This window comes from Phoca vitulina, unplaced genomic scaffold (assembly GCF_004348235.1).
Source record: "Phoca vitulina isolate PV1807 unplaced genomic scaffold, GSC_HSeal_1.0 scaffold6, whole genome shotgun sequence".
Taxonomy (NCBI): Eukaryota; Metazoa; Chordata; class Mammalia; order Carnivora; family Phocidae; genus Phoca; species Phoca vitulina.
This window is the reverse complement of record NW_022589709.1, coordinates 16,184,715-16,208,932: the sequence shown is the minus strand read 5'-3', so window position 1 is coordinate 16,208,932 and position 24,218 is coordinate 16,184,715. Positions and strand designations below refer to the sequence as shown.

At 50.3% G+C, this 24,218-nt stretch overlaps 1 protein-coding gene across 2 annotated transcripts in view; it reads left to right on the top strand.

The window, feature by feature from the left end:
• Positions 1-24,218, top strand: part of SH3PXD2B (SH3 and PX domains 2B) — a 102,350-nt gene that overhangs the window by 67,413 nt on the left and 10,719 nt on the right. The window contains exons 7-13 of one of the 2 annotated variants that reach the window (XM_032403718.1): positions 5,782-5,916; positions 10,633-10,737; positions 12,290-12,373; positions 15,028-15,145; positions 17,938-18,164; positions 20,339-20,388; positions 21,285-21,410. In XM_032403718.1, coding sequence (XP_032259609.1) covers positions 5,782-5,916; positions 10,633-10,737; positions 12,290-12,373; positions 15,028-15,145; positions 17,938-18,164; positions 20,339-20,388; positions 21,285-21,410 — 845 coding nt within the window. The remainder of the gene's footprint in view (positions 1-5,781; positions 5,917-10,632; positions 10,738-12,289; positions 12,374-15,027; positions 15,146-17,937; positions 18,165-20,338; positions 20,389-21,284; positions 21,411-24,218) is intronic. The other variant, XM_032403719.1, reaches the window with a different exon arrangement.

Genomic DNA, 24,218 nt, shown 5'->3' with positions numbered 1-24,218 from the left:
TTCTAGCCTGCTGCCTTCTCACGGTGTCCTCCTATGGCAGAGAAAGAGCAAGAACAAGCTCTCTGGTGTCTCTTCTAGTAAGGGCACTGTCCCCATCGTGGGGGCCCCACCCTCATGACCTCATCTGAACTTAATTACCTCCCAGAGGCCCAGCTCCAAATGCCATCCTATGAGAGTTAAGGCTTCAGCATATGAATTTTGGAGGGACAAAATGCAGTCCATGCAGTTATCTTTAAAATTCAAGACATGTCATCATGAATGAAAACATGCCAGTTAGAAAATTCTATGGTACCTTGGGCACTGTACCTCTTGAGAATATTTTATAGCACTTCCTCAGTATTAAAATCACCCTTCCACTGTCAGATTTCTCTGCTGACCTGTTTGTTCTCTTATTCCTGCTGGACCACAAGAATGACGTTCCTTACATGGGAATACTTAGATGTCAAGCTTGCAGCTCCTAGTACTTAGCTACCTGCGTCAACTTCCAGGTATTGCTATTACTACGCATTATAGAGCTTGGGCGCAATATCACTGTCCAGCAGTAGGTGTCTCCACTTAGCGCCCAACTGGCCTGAAGCCTAGTTTGAGAATCCTGGTCAAACGAATGATGTTTTCATGAACTGAGTGCTCTGGGTAAAATGAAGGCAGAAGAACTGGTGCTGGGAAAGCAGCCCCAAGCACTCTCTTCCAAACCACTTAACGGCAGGAACTTCCGTGTAAAAAGCTGCTGTCCTAGAAGAACAAGGAGAGGTTGGACACAGACGTGGCCCCTAGTGAGTCTTGGAGGAAGTGCGGCCCCGAGCCCTGGGCTCAATAGCAGATCTCCTCACACCAGCCCAGAGTCCTAAACCTTGCTCCCTGACCTCCGCGTAGCCTGCATTGGTGTCTCGTTTGCAGTGAGTCCGTGATTTTCTGATTGTCACTGCCCTTCATTCTCCCAAACCCCCTTGGCAGCCTGGTTGGGAGAGTTGGTGCAGAAATGAGTAGATCAGTCCATTGATCAGAATCCTGAAAACTGGTTGTGGTACAAATGTACCACCATCAGTTGTTCAGACTGAGTGGCAACAATGAGCTTTCTGGACCGAGTAACCAGACTTGTCCCTGACTCCATCAAAGCTCTGTCCCTGCTTAGAGGCAAGAAGGAGTCGTTTTGGTTGCCCCTGAGATGGACAGGTGCCTGCTTTAACTGTCAGCATTGTGTGCTCTTAGGAGGAGGCCTGGAGCCATGCAAAGCAGAAGAGTTTCTAGAATTTTCCCTTTGTCGATTCAGTCCACAAATATCCATTGAGTGTCTGTGCTAAGTGCTGAGAGAACAAGACAGACACAGTTATTAAGTACCTACTGTATGCCTGACAGTGCTCTAAGCCTCTAGGGAATGCAAAGGTAAACAAGATGTGAGAAGTATTCTTACAGTCTGGTAGAAAAAATAGATGGTAAACAAAATAAAATATTATAAGTGCTTTAAAGGAAGGCATTTAAATTTATTTCTGGGGCAAGAAGTCCTTTAAAGTGAGTTTTAGAATATTCTTTTTTTTTCCTTCGGATATTTATTGAGCCTAGTAGGTGCCATCCACATTCTAGGCCAGGGGTTGGCAAACTTTTTCTCTAGTGGGCCGGATAGTAAATATTTCAGTGTTTGCAGGCCACATACAGGCCCTGTCAATAATAATAATAATAATAATAATAATAATTTTTCCTCTTCCTCTCATTCTCCTTTACAACCCTTTAAAAATACAAAAGCTTTCTTGGAGTGCCTGGGTGGCTCAGTCAGTTAGGCATCCAAGTCTTAATTTCAGGGTCCTGAGTTCAAGCCCCACATTGGGCTCCACACTGGGCGTGGAGCCTACTTTAAAAAAAAAAATCTTTCCTAATTCCCCTTGCACCAAAACAGACCATGGGCCCGTGAGCCTTTGGATAGGGAATCCAACAGTAAACAGGAGACTGAGTCCCTGCACTCATGGGGCTTATGTTCTAGAGTGGAAAGACAGACAACAAGGAAACAAGTAAATACACAGAATCTGTGATTTTTTTAAACACTGTGGTGAAATAAAACTAGGTGAGGCACTCAACCCCACCATATAAATTATACAGAATATTGCTCTTGAATTCGGGACTCTCCTTTTCTTGCCTTTATATACATTAAACATATGTGAATCTTAAAAAAAAAAAAAACTAGGTGAGGCAGAGCAAAGTGGTCAGAGAAGATCTCGTTGGCGAGATGCCACTGGAGCAGGAACCTGAACCGTGCAGTTACCCGTGCCACCTTGGGGAGCGTGCAGAAGAAATGACCAGAGGGCTTGGGCGGGGCCCCGTAGGCCACTGGGCTTTTCCCGAGTGAGGTGGAGCCATTGCAGGGTCGTGACCTTTGAGGAGCACGATCTTACACAGCTTTGGAAAGGATCACTGCAGCTGCTGTGTCAAGACCAGATTGTGGCAGTCAGGGCTGGGGCAGGAGACCAGTTAGGAGGCTAAGATTAGGTGGTCCCCACGTGAATGCAGGGGAGAGGAGAAGGCATCCCGAGCATTGTGAACAGCCTATGCAAAGGCACCTTCACGCTTTCCGGTTTTATAGGTACGCCAGGGGTAAGGTAGCCAAAAGACAAGACCGTAAAGGCCAGCAGAGCCCAGGTTGTAGAGAACCTGAGGGCAGTGGGGAGCCATACCAGGTGCTGAGCAGTGAGCAGCGTGGTCAGAGTAGCATTTTTGGAGCGAGCACTCTGCAGTATGGAGGACACACCAGAGGGGCAGGATGGAGACCAGTTACACATGCCATTCCCCCACCACCACCATCCCAAAGAATCCTCACTCAGACCCTGGTGCAGAGCATGGGGCTCCGTGAGGAGGGGAGAGGAGTCAGGTGACGGGATGCTATAAAGAAGGTCCACCCGCATCAGACCTGTGGCTGGGTGAGCAAGAATCCAGACCTGCCTCCAGGTGGCAGCAGAGAACCCCCAGGCAGGAGCACAACTGACCCAGCCCCCTGACCTGGTGCGGGGAAGACCTGGGCACATCTCTGCGGATTTACCTGACTGTGTAGTGGCTGCTTTTCTCCTGTCTCTCCAGTTCTTTCTGTCGGGTTGAGAGACAAGGAAGCACAGTTGCCTGGAGACAGCCCACCTGAGCGCCAGATTAGACGGGTAGCTGCATTCCTGGCGTTGGGATCCCTAAGGCAGGCTGTATCCTGGGATGAAAGCTATAGACGCTGGTCTCTACCTCTTGCATCCCCTGGGGAGATTGTCCCCAGCTCACAGGGGCCAGGAGCCTCCAGCAAGCCAGCATCTGCCTCCCCTCCCTCACGTGATGGGACCTCTGTGGGCACAGTGCCTGGCGGTTCAGGACACCGTCGACACTTCTGCTGTCAGGAGCTTCTGATCTCATGGGGGCAGCGGGAGGGGCAGTATCCAGCCTGCTCGAAGGCTACTCCCGAATGGCTCGAGTGGCTGGGCTGGCTGGGGTGCATTGTCATGCTGGAGGCCAGGAGGAAGTTAGCCCTGCAGCCTGACCTTGGGGGAGGTGCTGGAAGAGGAGAGAAGATAGCCCAAAGAGACGCAAGGAAATCAGACCCAGCCTGACTGGCCCCGGGGGGTGCTCGTGGGGACCCACGGGGAAGGAAAGCAAACGGGCCTCAGACCACCCTTCCTCCCCTAGCATCTTTTCTTTCCTCACCTACCCACACCGTGCCCCTACCACACCGGAGAGCCTCTGAGCCGGGTGGACCTGGTTCAAGTCCCGCTTTGTCACCATCCAGCTGTGGGACCCGAGGCAGGTCACTTGATGTCTTGGAGCCTCTCTTTTCTTGTCTATTAAAGGGGGGTGGCTGTACCCGCCTTCCAGGATGGTTGCATTGACATAGTTTATGTATGATGTGTAGCCTGTGATGGGCATTCATGCGAGGCTCCTTCCCTCCCGACCTGCTCCCGAACCTTCGGTCTACATCTCCGAGGTCTCTCTTCTCTGCTCTCTTTCTCTGTTCCCATACTTTCTGCGCCCAGGGTGGCCCTGGGCCCCTCGCTGGCTCCTGTTTCCCTCCGTTATCCTCAGCTGGGAAGAGCCAAGACTCGGTGACACTTCATCCTGCTACAATGGCCTATTCTGGTTTTCCACATCAGAGATTCAGAGCACATGGTTCTAACAAAGGGCTTTTGTTCTGCTTCTGGATGCCAGAGGCTGGGGTGCCCTGGCATGCTGGTGAATAACTTCACAACCAGCTTTCTGATCAAGAGCCTTGCTTTGTAGCATTTGCCAGTATCCATGGTGTAAATACTCCCGCTGTGGCCAATTTCAAGCTACCAGCAAGGCGTCACCTGATAGAGCTGGGAAGGGGTGCGCAAAATTGCCTAGGGTGAGCTGGCCCTTGCACACCACTCCATTACTGGGTTTGTTTGGACACAGGAATGTGGGATTTCCTGGATATTTCAGTTGTTTATGGTAACAATAAGAGGGAATACTGTGAATCAGGACTTTCACAAAACCAGGGCCCTGTGGCCACAAATGTCAGGCTGCCCTCCCATCCCATTCAGTCTGCTACTCTCAAAGGCCTGTTCCCTTCTCTTCGGAGTCTCTGAACTTAGATGTCCCTTTACATCACCCATATTGTAGGATATCTTCCTTTATTAATCAGGTATGTCTTAGTACTCAACCAGGACCTCACAACTCCAGAAGGCCCCGTCCACATCGCATCCTGTGGAAACAGCCTCTCCTGGAGCCCCTGTCCACGCCCTTCTCTTCCCGCTGCCACTGCCCTGGTCCAAAGCCACCATCGTCTCCTGCCTGACAAACCCATGACCTTCCATCTGGTTGCCTGCTTTCTTTCTTGCCAGCCTCTAATCCACGCTCCATGTGGCAGCCAGAATTATCTTTCTAAAGATGTAAATCTGCACTTGTCATTCCCTCTTAAAGGCCTTTAGTGGCTTTCTCCTTGAGGGTTAAAAAAAAAATCCAAACTTCTTACCTGCCTGTTCTGACCCATGCCTAGCTGTGTGTCCTCATACAGGACTGCTCTCCTCGCTCACTGGGCTCAGCCCCCTGGCCTCCTCCCAGGCCCCTTCCTATCTGAGAGTCTGCCTGCATCATTCTTTCCCCATTCTCTCGTGTCTCCTATTCATGTCCCCTTCTTAGGGAGGTCTTGCTGACCACCCCATTGAATGTGACATCCCCTTTCCCGATCATTCTTGGTCCAGCATCCTAGGTTGTCTCCAGCAATGCAGCTATCAAAAACCAATACTTACATTATCCTGTATACTTATGATTATATAGATCTGTTCATGTGTCTGTCTCCCCAACTACATGAAGTTACTTGAGACTGGGAGTCGTATCTGTTTCATTCACTTTAGTCCCCCCCAGCACCTAATAGAGTGTCTGGAATATCACTGGTGACTTCATGAATTCATAGATGAGTGAATTTTGGATGGATGGATGGATGACGGGTGGATGAGTAATGGCAGAGGGATGAATGGATGGAAGGGAAGATTGATACGAGTGAATGCACTTTCCCACTAGGCCGTCAGCTTCTTCAGGGCAGGTACCATAATCTTGACGAACTCTGAATCCCCAGTGGCTCACACAGTGTCTGCATTGAATAGGCACTTGGTAGATTTTGGTGGTTGCATGAGCAAATTAAGAAAATAATGAATAGATGAGGTGACCTTTGCGATAAATCCTATAATAGCTTCTTTCTGTCTTTGAAGTGTTCTCCTGACCCACCCTACTCCCCGGGCTCCTGCTCCTTCATGTGTGGGGTGGTGGCTAGAGGTGACATCTGATAAGGTTTTATATCCATAGGGGGTGACCTGACCTCAGTGGACCCCATGGTCCTGGAGCAGTATGTGGTGGTGGCAGACTACCAGAAGCAGGAGAGCTCGGAGATCAGCCTCAGCGTGGGGCAGGTGGTGGACATCATCGAGAAGAACGAGTCAGGTAGAGGAACCAAGCCACCTCCCTCCCTGCCCTACACTGTCACCAAGCCCCTAGGACAGGAGATATTTGGAAACACAGAAACTGCAGTGGCTGACCTGAGCTGGGCAGTTTCCACAGATCTAGCTGACACCCTCTTAGAAAGCTACTCCTGTTTGATCACAGGGCTCAAATATCCCACTTGGTCACAACTCACCAGCATCCTGTTGGATCAGTTGTTACTGATTTATTCTGAGGGTCGCTTTTCATGAATGTGTCTTCTGGTTGCAAAGCACTTGGAGACACGGAGTCCAGCATCCCACTGGAAATTTGCCTTTGGTTACCACGGGAGTCTCCGTGAAGGCTCCATCAGCTGTGGGCTCTGGTGGGATGGACACATCACCTGTCTCCTTGGCCCACCTGTCATCACAAGGACCCCTGGTCATGTACACTGGCCAGGTCTGGGACAGAAGGTGGTATGATCAGACACTTAGCCTGAGTTTCCATCTGAACTCTGCATTTCACAGCAGTCCAGCTTGCTGCTTCTCTCTGGCCATCCATTCTCTCATATGCAAAATAGAAAAAGCTTCAGGGCACCTGGGTGGCGCAGTCGGTTGAGTGTCCGACTTTTGGTTTGGGCTCAGATAACGATCTCGGGGGGTCGTAGGATCAAGCCCTCTGTCAGGCTCCACGACCAGCCCAGAGTCTGCTTCTCCCTCTCCCTCCACCCCTCCACCCCCCCTCCCTCAAAAATAAATAAATAAAGCTTTAAAAGAAAAAAAATAGGGCGCCTGGGTGGCTCAGATGGTTAAGCATCTGCCTTTGGCTCAGGTCATGATCCCAGAGTCCTGGGATCAAGTCCCGCATCGGGCTCCCTGCTCAGCGGGGAGCCTGCTTCTCCCTCTGCCTCTCTCTCTCTCTCTCTCTCTCTCTCTCTCTCTCTGTCTCTTAGGAATAAATAAAATAAAATAAAATAAAATAAAAAAGAAAAGAAAAAAAATAGAGGGCGCGCCTGGGTGGCTCAGTCGTTAAGCATCTGCCTTCGGCTCAGGTCATGGTCCCAGGGTCCTGGGATCGAGCCCCTCATCGGGCTCCCTGCTCAGCAGGAAGCCTGCTTCTCCCTCTCCCACTCCCCCTGCTTGTTTTCCTGCTCTCTCTGTCAAATAAATAAATAAAATCTTTAAAAAAATAGAAAATAGAGAAAGCTTCTACTTCAAAGAACTGTTACAAGGATCAAATGAGATGCTACCTAGCGTGTGCCTACACCTAGGCCCAGCACACAGTAGGTCCTCAGGAATGTGGGTTTCCTTTCCTCTTGCCTTCCTTAGCCACAAAGCAACCACTGGCACCACTGAAGGCAAAGAGCAAGGAGTAGGGATGAGCAGATTCTCTCCAGGAAGAAGTGGCATAAACCCACTGGCTTCGTTGTGCCTAAAATGTGACATTGCCTAATAATATCATTAGCAGGCCAATGTCTGTGACACCCCAGTGGCTAGTTATGGGCCAACAAATAGAGAGGAAAGACTATGTTTGCAGCAGCATCTGGATCATGTTACCATTAGTCATGAGATCAGCATTAGCCAACCAAATTCTTTAATTAATACAGCAACTGCCATCCCGCATCACAGCTGAAGAAACAAGACTCCAAGTACTGTGCTTATTCACCCAGGATCTCACGACAAGTTACAGAGCTGGAATTCCAAACAGTTCCAGCTGGCTCCGAGGCCAGGTGACTCTCTAATTCCTGGGAATGAGTATATGCAGATGATCTAATTATTGGGAATGAGTATATGCAGATTATGGGTGTGGCTAGGATGCCCCGCAGGGACTAAGGAAGGCAGCCCCTCCCCGCCCCCCAGCAGCCTGTGTGCCTGAAGTCGGGAAGAACACGTTGCTGGGGGAAGAGTAGGAGCTAGGATGGGGTTCCTGAGGAGAAGCCTGGTATGTCCAGAGGCAGTGGAGGAAATGGGGCCCACAGAAGGTCACATTTTCCAGTGGCCAACAAACTGGCAACATTTATTTTTAATTATATTTTACTGACCCAAGTAATATGTGGACACATTCTTCTTAAAACATTAATGATAAAGTTAAAATCTGTCCTTTCCACTGGCTTCATTCAACCTTAGTCTGCTTTCCAAACCCCAGATAGACTTTCTATCAGTTTACTATGAATCCTTCTTGATAATTGTATAAACACATACACATATATGTATGTGTGTGTCTTCATGCATATGCATGTATACACATGTGTGTTTGTATGTGGTCTATATGTCTACATGTCTGCACATATGTGCCCATGTGTAGATGTAGAACCATATGCACACACTATATTTTGCGTGTGTTGATATAATTTTGTAGTTTTTTTAACCCCGGTGGTATCATTCTGTTACATTTTGATCATTTTGATCTGCAACCTGCTTTCTAGTCAACATTTAGCTCTTCTTATTCCTTCAATATCTACATACTATTTGATCTGAATAAACCGTGTTTTTCTCTCGCGTGAACAATGTATGCATGCACACTGGTGAGTGTTTCTTTAGGTTAGATACGAGACATAGTACAGAAACATACGTACACAGATTTTGAATTTTAAGATACTGCCAAACGATCTGCCTCCAAACTGGCCATGGCAATTTACTCTCCCCCTAGCAACAAGGAGGGATTAGGGCAGATGGTTGAGAGCTGAGACTTTGAGGCTAGGACCACCTAGGTTTGAATCCTGGCTCTGGCGCTTTCCTTGTGACCTCTCCCTGAGCCTCGGCTTCCTCATCTGGAGAATGGGGCAGCCGCATGCCACCACAGAACTAGTGTGAGGATCCAGCCTGTCAGAAGCAGATGTGAAGCGCTGACCCAGTCTGGCGCACATTGCTGTCATTGTTGTTCTGTTGTGACAGTTTGCTTAACCCCCACACAAATACCTACAAATAGGAGTTCTTAGGAAGACATATGACATACCTTCTAGTTTCTGTATTTGTCCACCCCGTTCACTCACTCATACACATGCACACAGTTCCCAGCCACGAAAACTTGTATTTTGTTTTTTATTTTTTTTTAAGATTTGTTTATTTATTGAGAGAGTTGGGGGGGAGCAGAGGGAGAGGGAGAGAGAAAGTCCCAAGCAGACTCCCTGCCAAGCGTGGAGCCCAGTGCAGGGCTCAATCCCACAACCCTGAGAGCATGACCTAAGCCAAAACCAGGAATCAGATGCTTAACCGACTGAGCCACCCAGGCGCCCTCCCAAAACTTATATTTTAAAAGGAGTGTCCAGTTGATTAAAGCAGCTGACTTGCACTTCAGGGAGGTCAAAAGCAAAGGCCTCCCTGTAAGACCAGGAAGGCTGCTCAGTAGTCTGCCCCTTCCTTCTCTTCTTTTTTGGGGTGTCCAGGGCTTGGAGCTGTGTGACCTTGGGGAACAAATCCTGTTTTTCTTTTTCCTTTTTTTTTTTAAGATTTACTTATTTATTTTAGAGAGAGCATGCATGTGAGCAGGGGGAGGGGCAGAGGGAGAAAGAGAGAGAGAATCCCAAGCAGACTCCCCGCTGAGTGTGGAGCCCAGCGTGGGGCTCCATCCCAGGACCCTGAGATCATAACCTGAGCCAAAACCAAGAGTCGGATGCTCAACCAACTGAACCACCCAGGTGCCCCCAGATCCTGTTTTTCCATTTATATTCTGCAGAGCCAGTTGGGCCATGTGTTAATTTACCATTGCCGTTGTGCCCAATTACCACAAACTTAGTGGCTTCAAACAACATAATTATCCTACAGTTCTGTAGGTCAGAAATCCAAAATGGGGCCCACTAGGCTAAAATCAAGGGGTTGGCAAGGCTGAGTTCCCATCTGCAGCTTCTGGAGAGGATCTGCTTCTTTGCCTTTTCCAGTGTCTAGAGGCCACCCCATCCCTTGGCTCATGGTCCCTGCCTCCGTCTTCAGAGCCGTGCTGCCCCTTTCTTGTCTCCTCCGCAGCCGCGTCTCCCTCGACTTATTCTGCCCTCCCTATAATAACATGGGGCCCACCCAGATCATCCCAGATTGCCCCCTATTTTAGTTTGGCTGCTTTGCGACCTTAGTCCCAGCCTGCAACCTGAATTCCTCTGTGCCACGTAATTTACCATATTCACAGGTTCCGAGGATTAGGACACGGACATCTTTGGCGAGTCATGATTCTGTCCACCACAGGGTACGAGCTCTTTCTCTAAAGAAGGAGGGCCTGTGGGTCTGGGTGAGAGGCCTCTCAGCAGTGACACTGCAGCCAGATTGACCCTGACGTGAGCAAATGCACAATCAGTGTCTCGGCCAAGTCATTAGAACAGTGGCTTCAGCATCAGACAGCCCTGGCTGCACCCAGCAGCTCTTGCCTAAGCCGTGTGAACTTGGACAAGTCTACTCACTTCTTAGAGCCTAGGTTTCCTCATCTGTGCCATGGGGACGATAATGTGAAAATTAGACAAAATAGTGCAAGTAAAATGGTTAGTGCCTTGCACACCTTAGTGCAGATAGCTACGTTCTTTACTGTCGTCATTCAGGATGACCTTTCAGTCCCCTGTCCCAGACTCAGGAGTGGGTTTCTTGTTAGGCTGCCCTGAGCAGTTAACACGGGGAGCTGTGTTCCACAATAAAATGGCGACTTTCTCGCCCTACCCTGAGCGTTGACTTATGTAGTGGCTGAACGTGTTACTATATTCCGACCCCCAGACTTCACGCCTAACCCAACTAACCTCAGCCTGCACTCTCATTTTCCCAGGTTGGTGGTTCGTCAGCACTGCCGAAGAGCAAGGCTGGGTCCCCGCAACCTGCCTGGAAGGGCAGGACGGTATGCAGGATGAGTTTTCCCTACAGCCCGAAGAAGGTAGGAAGGAGCTGGAGCCTTGCGCTTGCCGGAGAGACCTGTGCTGGTCCCATCACCCATGGAGGGACCTCCTTACCCAGCCCGTCCCTGCTCTTCAGCCTCTGCCCCCAAGGCTCATTGGCTCGCTGGCTCAGGACATGAAGCCAGGCCATGGGGTTGGGGCTGACAGCAAGCCTGCCCTTTCTTAGGGGCTTTTGGGAGCCAACCCAGGTGAGCCTGGCCAGAGCTGGGGCCCCAACACCTCCATGGGACCCCAGGAGGGCCCCAGGCTGATCACCATCTGCACCTCACTGTCCTTCCTTGAACTGTGCTGGTGGCCAGGACGCTGGGGTCCTACCAGCTCATCTGCAAGACAGCTGAAGCTTTCTATAAGCTTTCTGTGCTTTCTCAGTGACCCGGGCATCGGGATTAGGGGGACCCTCTCCACTTACACACACACACTTCCGTTTCTAGGAGAATGTACCCACCAAGTGTCCCGAAGGGTAGTTCCTGCAAAGCCAGAAATACTACCACCCAACTGACTCCCGATTTCCCCACTAGGAGCATTCCTGAAGCCAGAGGACAAGCTCATCTTAGCTAATAAACACAAGGTTTTGAGAGCCAGACAGGCCTGAATGTGAATCAGCTGCACCATTACGGGCTGAGTCGGGCCAGCAGCTTAACCTGTCCCTACTTAGCCCCCTCCTCTAAAAGTGGAAGTGATGATGTCTATATCATGGGATTTTTTTTCTTAATTAAATGAGGTTCCATATGCAAAGCATTTGCCAAAGAAGCTGAAACAGTAAATAACCAGGAACAGTTAATATACAGCTGTGCCTTATCCCGGGTTGAACATCTGGGGCTTTTAGCCGACTGTTTGGGGGAAAGCACAAAACCATTTCTGTGTTTATCAGGAAAGTGGGTGAGAAGAAGGGGGATATTTCTGTGCTCAAAGGTTAACAAACAAATGTGTATGTGGCTTTGCATCTAGCGTTATTAGGGCCAGCACCCCTCAGAGTAAAACGTCTGTTGGTTTGCTCAGTTTTGTGGGGCCCTCCAGGCACTAGGGGCTGGGCCAACTAAAAGAATCAACTCAGATTCAGGGGTTGTGATGTACTGCATTGAAACTGTAGCTCCCTTCGACAGTTAATGATGACCATTACGGGCATCCCTCTGTAATGGGATTGATGATTAACCCCATTTTACAGATAAGGAGACAGGCTCAGAGAGGTAGAGACACCTGCCTGGGGTCACACAGCCAGAAGATGGGAGAGATACCACATTTTCCTAAGTCTGTACATTTTTCTTCGCCCTGACACAAGGGCTTCCCTTAGTGCCTCTTTGTAAGTCATGCTAGGAATAGAATTATGTCCATGGTGGCCTCTGCACCCAAGTCCAAGGTTAATACTCAAGAACTTGGTCCTTTTAAGACACCTGGGGCTTGGCATAGGCTCAGAAATAATTACTCCTAAATGGGAACACGTGCTTGGTGTCCCCTTTGCCTCCAGACACTGGAAGTGCCTTCCCCTCACCTCTGCCTTCTGCCCTTCACCTCCACATGCTGCCTGTCCAGTCTCGTGGAGGTACTGGTCTTTGCCCCGGCCCGTGGGCCGCCGCCGGACTCTGGGGGACTTGTATGCCATCAGCTGGCGTCAAGGTGCCTACCTTGGGGGTTTCTTCCCTGGTCGGTGTTTGGAGCCGGGTCCCTGCATCTGCATGTGCCTTCCTGCTCGGGGACTGCCCGTGCCTGTTGCATGTGAGGAACTGACCTTGTCTGTACCCTGTGTGTGTTGGCATGTAGGTCTGGGCAGTCTTTCTCAGCCTGGGGCTCTAAAGTTTCCCAGGTTAAAAAATAATGCCTGGGGCCTCTCTAATGCTGAGCCAGTGACCTGTTTCTGTCATCAGACACATTATGAGGGAAAGAAAGCCATGTCAAACTGTCCTAAGCAAAAAGGAAAGTGTACTAGCTCATACCTGAAAAGTCTGGGAAAGGACTAGCTACAAGCATGGCTGGATCCGGGGGCTTGAAAACGTTGCCGGGACCTGGGACTCCCTCTCCCCACCTCTGCTCTGCTGTCGGCCTTGCTGACACTGTTTTCTCATGACAGCAATTCCGGATACCTTTCAGGGATTCAGGGATACCCACCCAAGGAAGTGCTTCTTCAACACAAGGCCTAGGACTGGGGCTGACTGACCTGCCTGGGTCACATGCTGTCCCTGAACCCATCACAGTGGCCAGGGGAATACAGCACTTTGGCCAGGGCAGGGTCACGCGTGCTCCCCCTCCCCCGGGCAGTGGTGAGGTCAACCTTACCCAGACTGTGTGGACAGAGGCTGGTGGCGCCAGCAGAGGAAGAGCAGACGGCCGCGAAGCAGGCAGGGTCAGCGGGCACCTGCCAGCAGTCTGCGTGGTGTCCCACCTTGAGCTTTGTTAGGGATCGCTGAGTGTTTCATGGAGCCCAGGGAGACTGTCCCTGTGTAATTCAGCTGAAGGATCGGGCCCCACGGGAGTCCAGGGCCCACAGGACTGCCTGTATTTAGTCTAGGACCCAGGCAGCACCCCTTCCCCCCCAACCAAATAGAACTGCCATGCATCTGCGGGCTTGCATGACCCCCCTGCACCCTCACAGCTCCCACACCCCACCCTGCAGCCACCATGAGTGAGGGAAACAGCTAACTCTGCTGTACATGGGATCTGTGTAACTCGAGTCAGTTCAGCCCCCACAGAGCAGGTCAGTGGGCTAGATCAACCAATAAATAAACTCCCCGTGTGTCTGCCGCCTCCCTCGACACCAGTTGGACAGGCCACAGGCAGCCTGTGGTGTTTTCCCAAAGAGAGACCTGCCGTCAACACCCACAGCCCACAGCTGGCTCAGTCACTCCCTGGGGGCTGGAACGTAACCAAAACAGGAAAGCCCTTTCCTCTCCTTGCCTGGGTCCGCTGGGACACGCATCCGTTCTGTCTCAGCAGTCACTGCTGACAGGGTGGAGCACGGGAGCTCTTCTCTTGTTCTCGCGAGGACCCTGCCCGAGTGTGACAATGAGCAGTCTCCCAGCAGAGCCTGAGCAGTGGTCCCGTGGCTTGGAGGGGAAAGAGTGGGGAACCATGGAGAGTGACCCAGTTACATTAATGAAAATTGAAGCAGGCAGTGATTTTACCATATGTGTGTATATGTATATATGTGTGTGTGTTTATATATAAAATCATGATGTGGCACACTTAGAACTGAGACAGTGTTAAATGTCAATTATATCTCAATAAAAAAACCCAAAACATTCAAAATAAAATTGAAGCTTCAGGCATGGTTGGATCCAGGGGCTTGAAAATAATTAATGAAAAACCAAGATCAGTTACCAGCTAGGTAGCAAAATTGCTTTAAAAATTAAAAAAAAAAAGAAAGATGGGGCGCCTGGGTGGCTCAGTCGGCTAAGTGTCTGCCTTTGGCTCAGGTCATGATCCTGGAGTGCTGGGATGGAGCCCCATGTCAGGCTCCCTGCTCAGCGGGGAGTCTGCTTCTCCCTCCCCCTGCTCATTCTCTCTCTCTCTCTTTCTCACTCTCTCTCAAATAAATAAATAAAATCTTTTAAAATTTTTTAAAAAGAAAGAAAGTTACTTGCTGTCACCCCCTTGATAGTGATTTCAGCCTGAAACTATCTGCTGCCAAAAGTCCAGCTCATCCCTGACCCCTCTACCAGCAGGAACTGTGGAGGAGCCACAGAAGAGTTAACCCCCTCTGGCATGAGCAAGGTGACTCTCACCAGGCCCTTCATTTACTAAATATTGACTAATTAAACAGTTACACAGTGTTCCCGGTGCCATGCCCAGTGCTAGAGACAGAGAAATGAATGAGACAGACACAAATCCCTACCTTCATGGTGTTTATATTCTAGCAAGGAGCACAGACACAAAATGCAATAAATAAGTAAATTATATGCTGTGTTAGAAGGCAATTCCTGGTATGGGGGAGAAAATAAACCTAGGTAAGGGGGATGAGGATGCCATGGGTCTGAATACTGCATAAAGCAAGGTCCAGGAAGGTGATCTTGAAGCACAGCTTTGAGGAAGGTGAGGATGAATGTGTGACACTGAGGGATTTCAGAAGGATTGGGACCTGACCTTTGTCCTGCATCCTGTTCCTGCTTGCACAGGGTCATCCAGACCCAAATGAGGGCCTAGATGGTCCCCAGAAATTTCTGGAGGAAATCCTTCCCTCTGATGGGCAAGGCATCTCGTGGATCACAGCCTTGGCCATCAGCATCTCAGGACTCTCATGGTCCTTGACTTAACCCAGCATCCCTTTGTTCCCACAGAGGAGAAGTACACAGTCATCTACCCGTACACAGCTCGCGACCAGGATGAAATGAATCTAGAGAGAGGGGCCGTGGTGGAGGTCATCCAGAAAAACCTGGAAGGCTGGTGGAAGATCAGGTACCTGCTGCAGCTGGATGGGTTTCAGGTCACAGGGTCTCTGGGTGCCCAGAGGTCTACATGTGATTGCAGATGGATGGGATAAGGTTTTCACCTGAGCCATAAAAGGATGCTTCTCCTCGGTGCCCTTTGGCCTCCCTCCCTATCCAGATCCTTCTCTAAAAATCCATAATAAGCAAAACCTCCAAACACACAGATGGCAGTAACCCCATTGAGCTAGACTGGTTTCTACCTGCACGTGTTTCTCATAAGGAGAAGCTGTGCTGCCCTGTGTGGGCGATTTCCCACCCCAGTCCCTGCTCTGAGACCAGTACGATGCATAACACCACAGGGACTGTAACTCATCCTTGAGCTGATCATGTGTCCTCATCTCAGAATCCAGTAGTAAAAGCAGGAGACCGGCTTTCAAGCTCTCTGTCACAGCTCTTTCACGACGTGATGAATCAGCACCCCATGATTATATAGGGTGACCAACTCATTCTGGCCTGCCTGGCACTTTCCCAGTTTTGGTAATGAAAGTCCTGGGCACCCCTCCTTGGTCACCCTAGTAGGCGGCTGTGGCCACAAGAAATTAGAGCAAGGAAAGAAGCCTGAGGTCCCTGGGACCTGGTGTCTGTGCAGCGATGTGAGGCAGGGCATTAGGGCCACTCATAGGGGGCCAAGCCTGTGGCACTTCGTTCATTCACTCAACACACACACACCAAGAATGTGTTCCGGGCCAAGCCCTATTCTGGGAGTTGGGGAGTCGACAATGAGAAAGACATAGTTGTTCACAGCAGAGGCACAGAAATCAGGCTCAGTTATGGGGCAGGGTGGTCATGTGTGGGGATCTGGAGCACCGAAGAGGGGCTCCTCAGCCCGGGGGTCAGGAAGGCTTCCTGAGAGGGGGTGCTGAGGAACTGAGGTTTGAAGCAGGAGTGGGGACAGTGACACCTAACATAAGTATAGGTGGTGTAAGCTACATAACAATTATCCCAAAATTTCATGGCTCTAGAAATCAGGAGTGGTTTCACTGGGTCCCTCATGAGGTTGCGGTAGGACATCAGTGAGGCGTGCCATCATCTGAAGGTTCAACTGAAGCTGGAAAGAGACAGAGCCCGGATTTAAACTAGTACCTTTCTCACCCAGAGCCACTCACTTCTGCATGTGTTGCTGTACTTACGGCTTTGTGACCTCAGACAGTCAGCTGTTTCGTACTGAGGGCCTGGATCGGATGTAGCATGACGTTTTCCAGTGAGGACAAGATTTACTCCCTCTCAGAGAGTATTTTAAGATTGAAAGACATCAAATTCTGCAGATTCCTCTCTCCTAGAAATTGGCTTCCAGTTATAAAGGAACTTTTTGTCATCGAAACACAATGCCATTTAGTTCTTAAAGTGATTCCTGACAAGAGATTTGGCCTTGCCATATGTCATCTCTAGTCATTTAGGTCTATTTAACTGTCCCCAAAGGCATGGGCACCTGTTTTGTGGGTCAGACCAGTGGCATGCTTGTAAATAGTTAACATCCAGTTCTCCAAGGGAATGCTGCCCTTGAGTTGTGGTGTTTGCCAATTTCTATAGGTGTAAATACTCCCATCAGGTGATTTCGGGCCATCCATGCAATGTCAGTAACTGTGGGGTTTGGAAGAGATGGACACAGTTGACTGTCACGAGCTGGTGCGAGTGGGCTCCGGTGCTCCTCTGGTCCAGATGGACCCCTCCGGTTATGCTGTTAAACCGAGCTCCGTTGTGCAGAGACTTAAGTGATCATCTCACTCATTGAGTTCCTTTGGAATTCAGTGAGCTATCTGTCAGGGTCTCGGTCTCTGTGCAGTTCAGGGACGGCCAGCTGATTCTTAGCAAGCCCTGCAACCAGACCCTGACTGGCTTCGTTCCCCTCTGAAGGGAACACGCTTAGTCTACTTGTTAACCCATGTGACCGGAGCCCGCCCTGCCCGTGCCAGGCTTTGTGCCAGAAGCAGGGGCTGCTGGGAAGAGGCAGCGACACGCAGAGGTTAGTTAGGAGCAGAGACGAGGTCTGAATCCATTTCTGCCGCCTCTCAGGGTTGGATGGATGAAATACGTCCCCAGCTATAAAGTGGAACAGACTGGTACACAGGAGGTACCCACTAGGTGCCAGTTATCATTGTCATCACTGTCATTGCTGCAGTGACGGTAACAGGGCAGCGAGCGTAGCAGGTGCTTTATGGCTGCTCGCCTTTGCCAGGCCCGTGGGCAGATTGTCCACTTGTCCTTTTATTTCTTCATTCCGTTCACTGGCCCCGAGGCTGTCGCCACACAGAGATCGATCAAGTGCCAGCTCTGCCCCAGGCCTGTGTGTTCTCACTGGGGAGACAGTGTCGCCATGTGTCATAGGTGCTGGGGGGGTGGTGTGTGCGGGAGGCAGTGGGGCACTGTGGAGGGAGGGCTTCGTTCTCTTTGAGGTTCAGGAAAGGCTTGAGAAAGGAAATGACATTAATTAAGCAGAGCTGGGAAAGAAGAGCAGGGAGGAGAGTGGGAAGGGGCTTTCCTGACACAGGGTTTCCAAGAGCAGAGGCTGGGGAAGTGAAAGATGGTGGTGCATTGGGGAGACTACAAGTCTTACGGGGTGGGAAGGACATGGAGGTTGCTGTGAGGGTTGAGGCTGGGAGGCCGGCAGAGGCCGGGTTGGAAAGGCCTTGAATGCCGAGCTGAGGGCAGCAAGGGGTGTGCCAGCCTCTGGCCCATCGCTTCTGCCATCTGGGATGTGAAGCACAGCTTCTTCCCAGGGACCTGGTCGAGCAGCCTGTCCAGCATCCTTCCTCCTCCCAGGTACCAGGGCAGAGAGGGCTGGGCCCCAGCCTCCTACCTGAAGAAGAACAGTGGGGAGCCCTTACCCCCGAAGCTGGGCCCTGGCTCCTCAGCCCACACCGGCGTCCTCGACCTGGACGGAGTTTCCCGGCAGCAGAGCTCAGTGGGCCGGGACAGGGAGCTGCTCAACAACCAGAGGGACGGCCGGTTTGAAGGCCGCCCGGTGCCCGACGGCGACATCAAGCAGAGTGAGTGATCACCCCCCGCCCCCGCAACCCCACCAAGCTCGTGCTTGGGGGGCTGCATGCCTACTACATGCCAGGCTCCATGCTCAGAGCTCCTCATATCCTGTAGACAGGAAATCCTAGGTAGCTTAATCTAGACCATGGTTTTCCCACCATCTCATGGTGATCGAGAGAGCTACTGTTTCTCAAGCCCTACTGTGTGTCGGGAATCTTATAATTAGTCTCATTGGCTCCTTGTAATGACTTTTGAGGGACTAAATTACTTTTGTTTTACAGATTAGGACCCAGAGACATTAGGTGGTTTGTCCAGGGCCACCCAGCTAGTAAACGGTGGGGCTGGGACTTGAACCCAGGCCCTCCTGACTCCAGTGCCTGTGCCCTCTGCATGGCCTCACTTCTGAGCCAGAAGAAGTTGACCTTGTGTTGAGTTTACTCTAACCACAGTTCTTTACCCATCTTCCTTTCCATAGCTTCCCATGTATATGTTTCTGTTTAATGTTCCCAACACACCTAAGAGTAGGCCTCCTTATTATTGTCTGCGACCTGCACAGGACCCCAGCCTCAGGCATGTGGCCCTGTCCTGGTTGGTTGCGCTTGGGGGGACGGTGGGGGGAAGGCTGACTGCTGGGAAAGTCCCCTGCCTTCCCCCTGGCTAGGCTTCGGCTAGGCTTCTTCAGCTATTTACAGTGGCTCAGAAAACTGCTACAAGTCAGTGAATTCTTGAAACTCAAGAATTTCTCAATCCTCTGCTCAGCTGGTTTCTCAGAAGAAAACACTGACATGCCATGGTGGGGGCAGTTCTGGCCAGTCCCTGCTTTCTGTGGTTCTATCACAGACAAGAGCCCAGGAGGATTCCCATTAACACTAGAGCAAATGAGAATCTGAAACCCCACGTCTTCGTGAGGATATAGGTTCAGATGCTCGAGCAAAGATACTCCCCCTCCCCCTTCCACACACACACACCCCCAATAACAGGGGCTCAAATAATTTAGATGTTTGTTTCTTTCTCACAAAGTGGTCCAGCTCTATGTCCAGGGCTGCTATGGAAGCTCCATGAGTCAAGAGTCTTGTTACATGGTGTCTATCTTGTGTTGCCCTCATCTTTCTAGTCCAAGATGGCGCCCCCCTCGTCCAGCCAATGAAAAAGGCAGGGGGAAGTAGAGGTACACACTTTGCCCTCTGTCACATCCCACTGGCCAGAACTGAGTCACAGGGCAATACCTAGCTGCAAGGGAGTGAAATGCAGCCTTTATGTAGCAGCTAAGTGTCTGGCTAAAACTCTGTTACTATTGAATTTTTTTTTTTTAAAGATTTTATTTATTTATTTGAGAGAGAGAGAATGAGAGACAGCATGAGAGGGAGGAGGGTCAGAGGGAGAAGCAGACTCCCCGCCGAGCAGGGAGCCCAATGCGGGACTCGATCCCGGGACTCCAGGATCATGACCCGAGCCGAAGGCAGTCGCCCAACCAGCTGAGCCACCCACGCGCCCTGCTATTGAATTCTAACAGAAGACAGAGGAGATGGATATTTAAGAGATTAGCAGTCCTCTCCACGTCCCAGCTGCAAAACTAGCCGTCTGTGTGGACTCGTGCTGAGCCAGCTCATGGGGTGACACATGCTCTGCCTTGAGCCAGGAGCCTGGATCACTGCAGTCATCCTCTTGACCGAGACCCTGAGCAAGGGCAGCCCGATTGCAGAGCAAAAAGCCCCGATGTCCTCAGTCTGAGTCTGTTTGGTTCTGCTTATATATTGTTTAATACTGCACGCCCTGCAGGTGCCAAGCGCCTGGTACGTACTGTTGACTTTCATCTCCGCGCTGGCCCTGGGAGGCCAGCATTATCCCCCTTCTACAGATGGGGCCTGTGGGTCAGAGTCAGATGACTGGTGGCAAGCCACCCCCGTGTTATACTGAAGCCTACGCTTTTCGGCCTCCGCGGAAAGCTTCACGTGGCTCCAGCACATGGGCAGTCCTGAGGGTCCTGAGCCAAGTCTGAGCAGCCCCTTCCTGGTCAGGCTGTTCCTTCCCACGAGAAGGGTCTCAGCGGCTCACTAATACCAGCCCGGAGCGTGTTGCCAGATCCTCTGCAGGACAGAACGGCTCTTTCCTGGTGTCCCCCTCAGGAACGGCATCTGTAGAATTCTTCACCTGTGTGCAATAAGATCTCATCTCTTTACAGGATCACCCAAGATGAGGCAGAGACCGCCTCCTCGCCGGGATATGACCATAGTAAGTGGACCGCTGCTGCCGGGAAGCCAGCCCCTGACCTGAAACGGGCCCCTCACAACCACCGTGCTCTTTCCAGAGACGCTCTCTTGCCTCTCCACACAGCTGCCTCATGAAGCAGGCTGTACGAGCGCTGGTCCCAGCCCCAGGGGAAAGGCTAGGGTCCGGGGCGGGGGGGGGAAGCAAGTTACCTATGGCTTTGGGACAGTTAGGTCTCAGACGTGCTCTCTGCTTCCTGAGCTCACTTTGCTGTCTTGGATCAAAGAAGGTAACTTGAAACCTAAGCTCGGATGATGCACAAATATTGTGTGTGGTGCCATTCTGGTAACTTACTATCATACTCCATTTTTCATTCTTCAGATACCTTTCTAACCAATACTTTGAAAAATGAGCCTTCTACCATTTATTAAGCATCAGTTGGGTGCCATGCAATGTACTGGGTGCTTCATGACATTAACTTACTGAATGCTTATAGTAACCCACCAGGTAGATCCCCATTCTACAGGCGATAAAACTGAGGCTCCAGAAGGGAAGTGATTTGCCCAAAGGCGCACAGCACACAGAAGCAGTATTTCCAACCCAGATGGGTCTGACCTGCAAATCTGTGTTCTTTCCACAACCCTCACTGCCTCTTGAGTTCAGAGACTATTGTCCTGCCTCAGATTTTCATGATTGTCAGTAAATGTCCCATGTTTCTCCTCGCTCAGAAGGTGGTGGGCCAGTGACCCATCTAGGAGATGATGATCTGAGTGGTCCTCTGTGTTTTGTCCCTTAGAATCCAAATGGGTCCAGCAGCACCCCTCAAGGGTGATTGTGTGCCCCAGTCCCTTAGCACCTCCCCACTTCAGCCAATGGTAACAGATTTACCGTGGACTTAGCACTGTGTTTAATTGTGCCAGCCTCGTGGTCTCAACCTGCCCAAGCCTCCCATTCCACCCCAAGTGGAGGAAGAGTATTACACCATTGCTGAATTCCAGACAACCATCCCTGATGGCATCAGCTTCCAGGCAGGTCTGAAGGTCGAGGTGAGTGGACCTGGTGTCCCTTTGCCTACTTGTGATCCTTGAGCCATGGCACCATCTCCTGCTTCTCTCATTTCTCTCCTCTCACCTCCTACTTCTTCCTTCCTCCTTCCTTCCTTTTTTTCTTTCCTTTCTTTCTTTCCCTTTCTTTCTTTTCTTTCCTTCCTTCTTCCTCTCCCTTCCTTCCTTCCTTCCTTCCTTCCTTCCTTCTTTGCTTCCTTCTTTCCTTCCATTCTTTGTGACAGCTTTACTGAGGTATAATTCACACCATACAATTCACTGATTTAAATTATACAATCCAGTGGTTTCTGGTATATTTAGAGTTGTGCAGCCATCACCACATTCAGTGTTAGAACATTTTCATCACCTAAAAAAGAAACCCTGTACACATTTACTGTCACTCCCTGTTTCCCCTCAGTCCCTCCCAGCCCCCCTGCCCCCAGCCCTAGGCAACCACTAATCTGCTTTCTCTCTATATAGCTTTGCCTGTTGGGGACATTTCATATAAGTGGAATCATACACTGTGGGATCTTTTGTGACTGCCTCGTATTCTGTTTTTATCACCACCTACTTCCCTTCTTGCTTCTCTCTCTCCTTTTCTTCCCACTCCTTTGCTGGTCTGCTCCGTTCCTGCACAAAGGCCAACGTAAATCCTTTCTCCCCTTCCATTTCTTTTCTTTCCTCATGGAGTTAGAGGCTGTTTGCCGTGTTTCCTGGAGAGCCTGTAAGTAATGGTGGAGCAGTTAGGTGCCAGGCACCGAACTGAGCACTGCACATACAGCCTCTCTCTTAATCTTTTACTCTTGCGAGGCAGGACCATTAACAATCCCCATTTTTCAGATGAGGAAGCTTTGGCTCAGGAAGAAAGGTGCTGTCCAAAATCACACAGCTAAAACGTGGCAGAGCCAGGATTTGAACCCATGTCTGTCTCCAGATTTGAACCAGCAGTGTTAACATCCTATTGTTATTGACCTGCTGGACATTTGGGAACTCCAGGAGGGTAGAGACCGTATCTGTTTTTCTACTCCTGTATCCTTACAGCTAGCACAGTGCTTGGAAGAAATATTGTTGAACTGATGAAAATTTGTCTGCCCACTAGCCTCCTGCTTAACACTCAGAAGGCCAGCGAGTGTCTTCTTCGTTCTTGCCCATAGCCCTAGCCTCGGGGCTGGTCCGCAGTAGGTGCCTAGTAAACCGTTGCTGTAGGCATGAATGTTGGGATGATTGAAGGAAATAAGGAGTAAATGGATGACTGTTATCAGTGCATAAGTGTGGTATGCCCTGAGGGTCTTTAATCACTCTCTAAGAGATCTGCAAAGCGCCCACTGTTTTCCCTCCAGCCCTGACACCTCCTGCCTCTCTCTCTTTCCCATCGCGCCCCCTTTCCAATCGTGCCCTGGGCCAGCTGCCCAGTCAGCTCAGCAGAAGGTAGCTTCCTAAAGGTGTATCCTGGGCCTCATCACCATTGATTCTGCCCAGGTCTCTCCAGAAGCTTGTCCCCAAGCCAAGTGTCTTTCAACCTATTGAAGGAGGGCTGTCTGCAGGGACGTTTAAAGAGCTTGAGCTAAAGTCTCTCAAACTAATTTTTATAAAATGTAAATCCCTATCTATGTAGATAGACTGAGGGGAAAGCAGAAATACCCACAAAGCTCTAAAAGGGTGTTTCTCCTGCCCTTTCTTTTTTCCATCCTGACCCTCCCAACTTCAAATCTACAGAGAGAACTCACAAGGCATCTTGCTTGTGCTACAAGATCATTCTATGCCCAGGTCCCCCATTTTGCTGCCGTAAAACTTATACATCCAATTCTCACGTGAAACATGTGACTTCTCCCTAATATCTTTTCACCTCTAAGACCTTCCTCCAAACAAAGTCTGTTCCCGTTGCTTGTCTGCGATCCCCGCTGGTCAAGCTGGCCCTTCCCCAGCTCTTTTACTCTCTCTACCAGGAATGACCTTGCTTTAACCCAGCTCCTAGCGCTCCACCTGCCTTCTCATAGAAGGCACTCAAGGTCATTTTTTGAATTGAACTTGGCATCTCAAAATCCAACTTATTCTTCAAATCCCTGCTTCTTCTGCGAAGCCTCCCCTGATTCACATTGGTTTCCCTGCCCTGCCCCATATGGCTTCTCTGGGGCCATATATCTCAGTCTTTAGTTGAAGGCAGTCCCTCACTTCTGTACATGCTTGCTTGCTTGCTTTCTTTCTTTCTTTCTTTCTTTCTTTTTTAAGATTTTATTTATTTGAGAGAGAGAGGGGAAGAAAGCACAAATAGAGGGGAGGGGCAGAGGGAGAGAGAGAAGCAGGATCCCCGCGGAGCAAGGAACCCCATGTGGGGCTCCATCCCAGGACCCCGGGATCATGACCTGAGCCGAAGGCAGATGCTTAACCGACTGAGCCACCCAGGCGCCCCCGTACATGCTTTCTTGACATCATAAGAAGTGAGTGTGGTTTTCCCCTCCTTCTTCAGTGATGTTTTGGGTTTTTCTTTCAGATTGAAAGTCCTCTTCCCTTGGCACTTTGAACAGAGTGCTCTGTTCTCTTCTCACATCTAGTGCTGCTACCTACCTAGTGCTTCTTGTCTTGTTCGGTATCTGTCCTTTCTCCGATTTTCTCGGGAGTTCCTCATGATCTTTAATATGCTGGAATTTCACTAAAGTGTGTCTCTTTTTATCCTGCTCAGCACGTGGTGGGCCTTTTTGATCTAGGCCTCAGGAGATCTTCCCAGAGAATTCCCCATTTTTACTTTTTTAAATATTGCGTCCCTTCACTCTCTTTATTCTTTCCTCCCGGGGCAGTTATGATTACACAGCT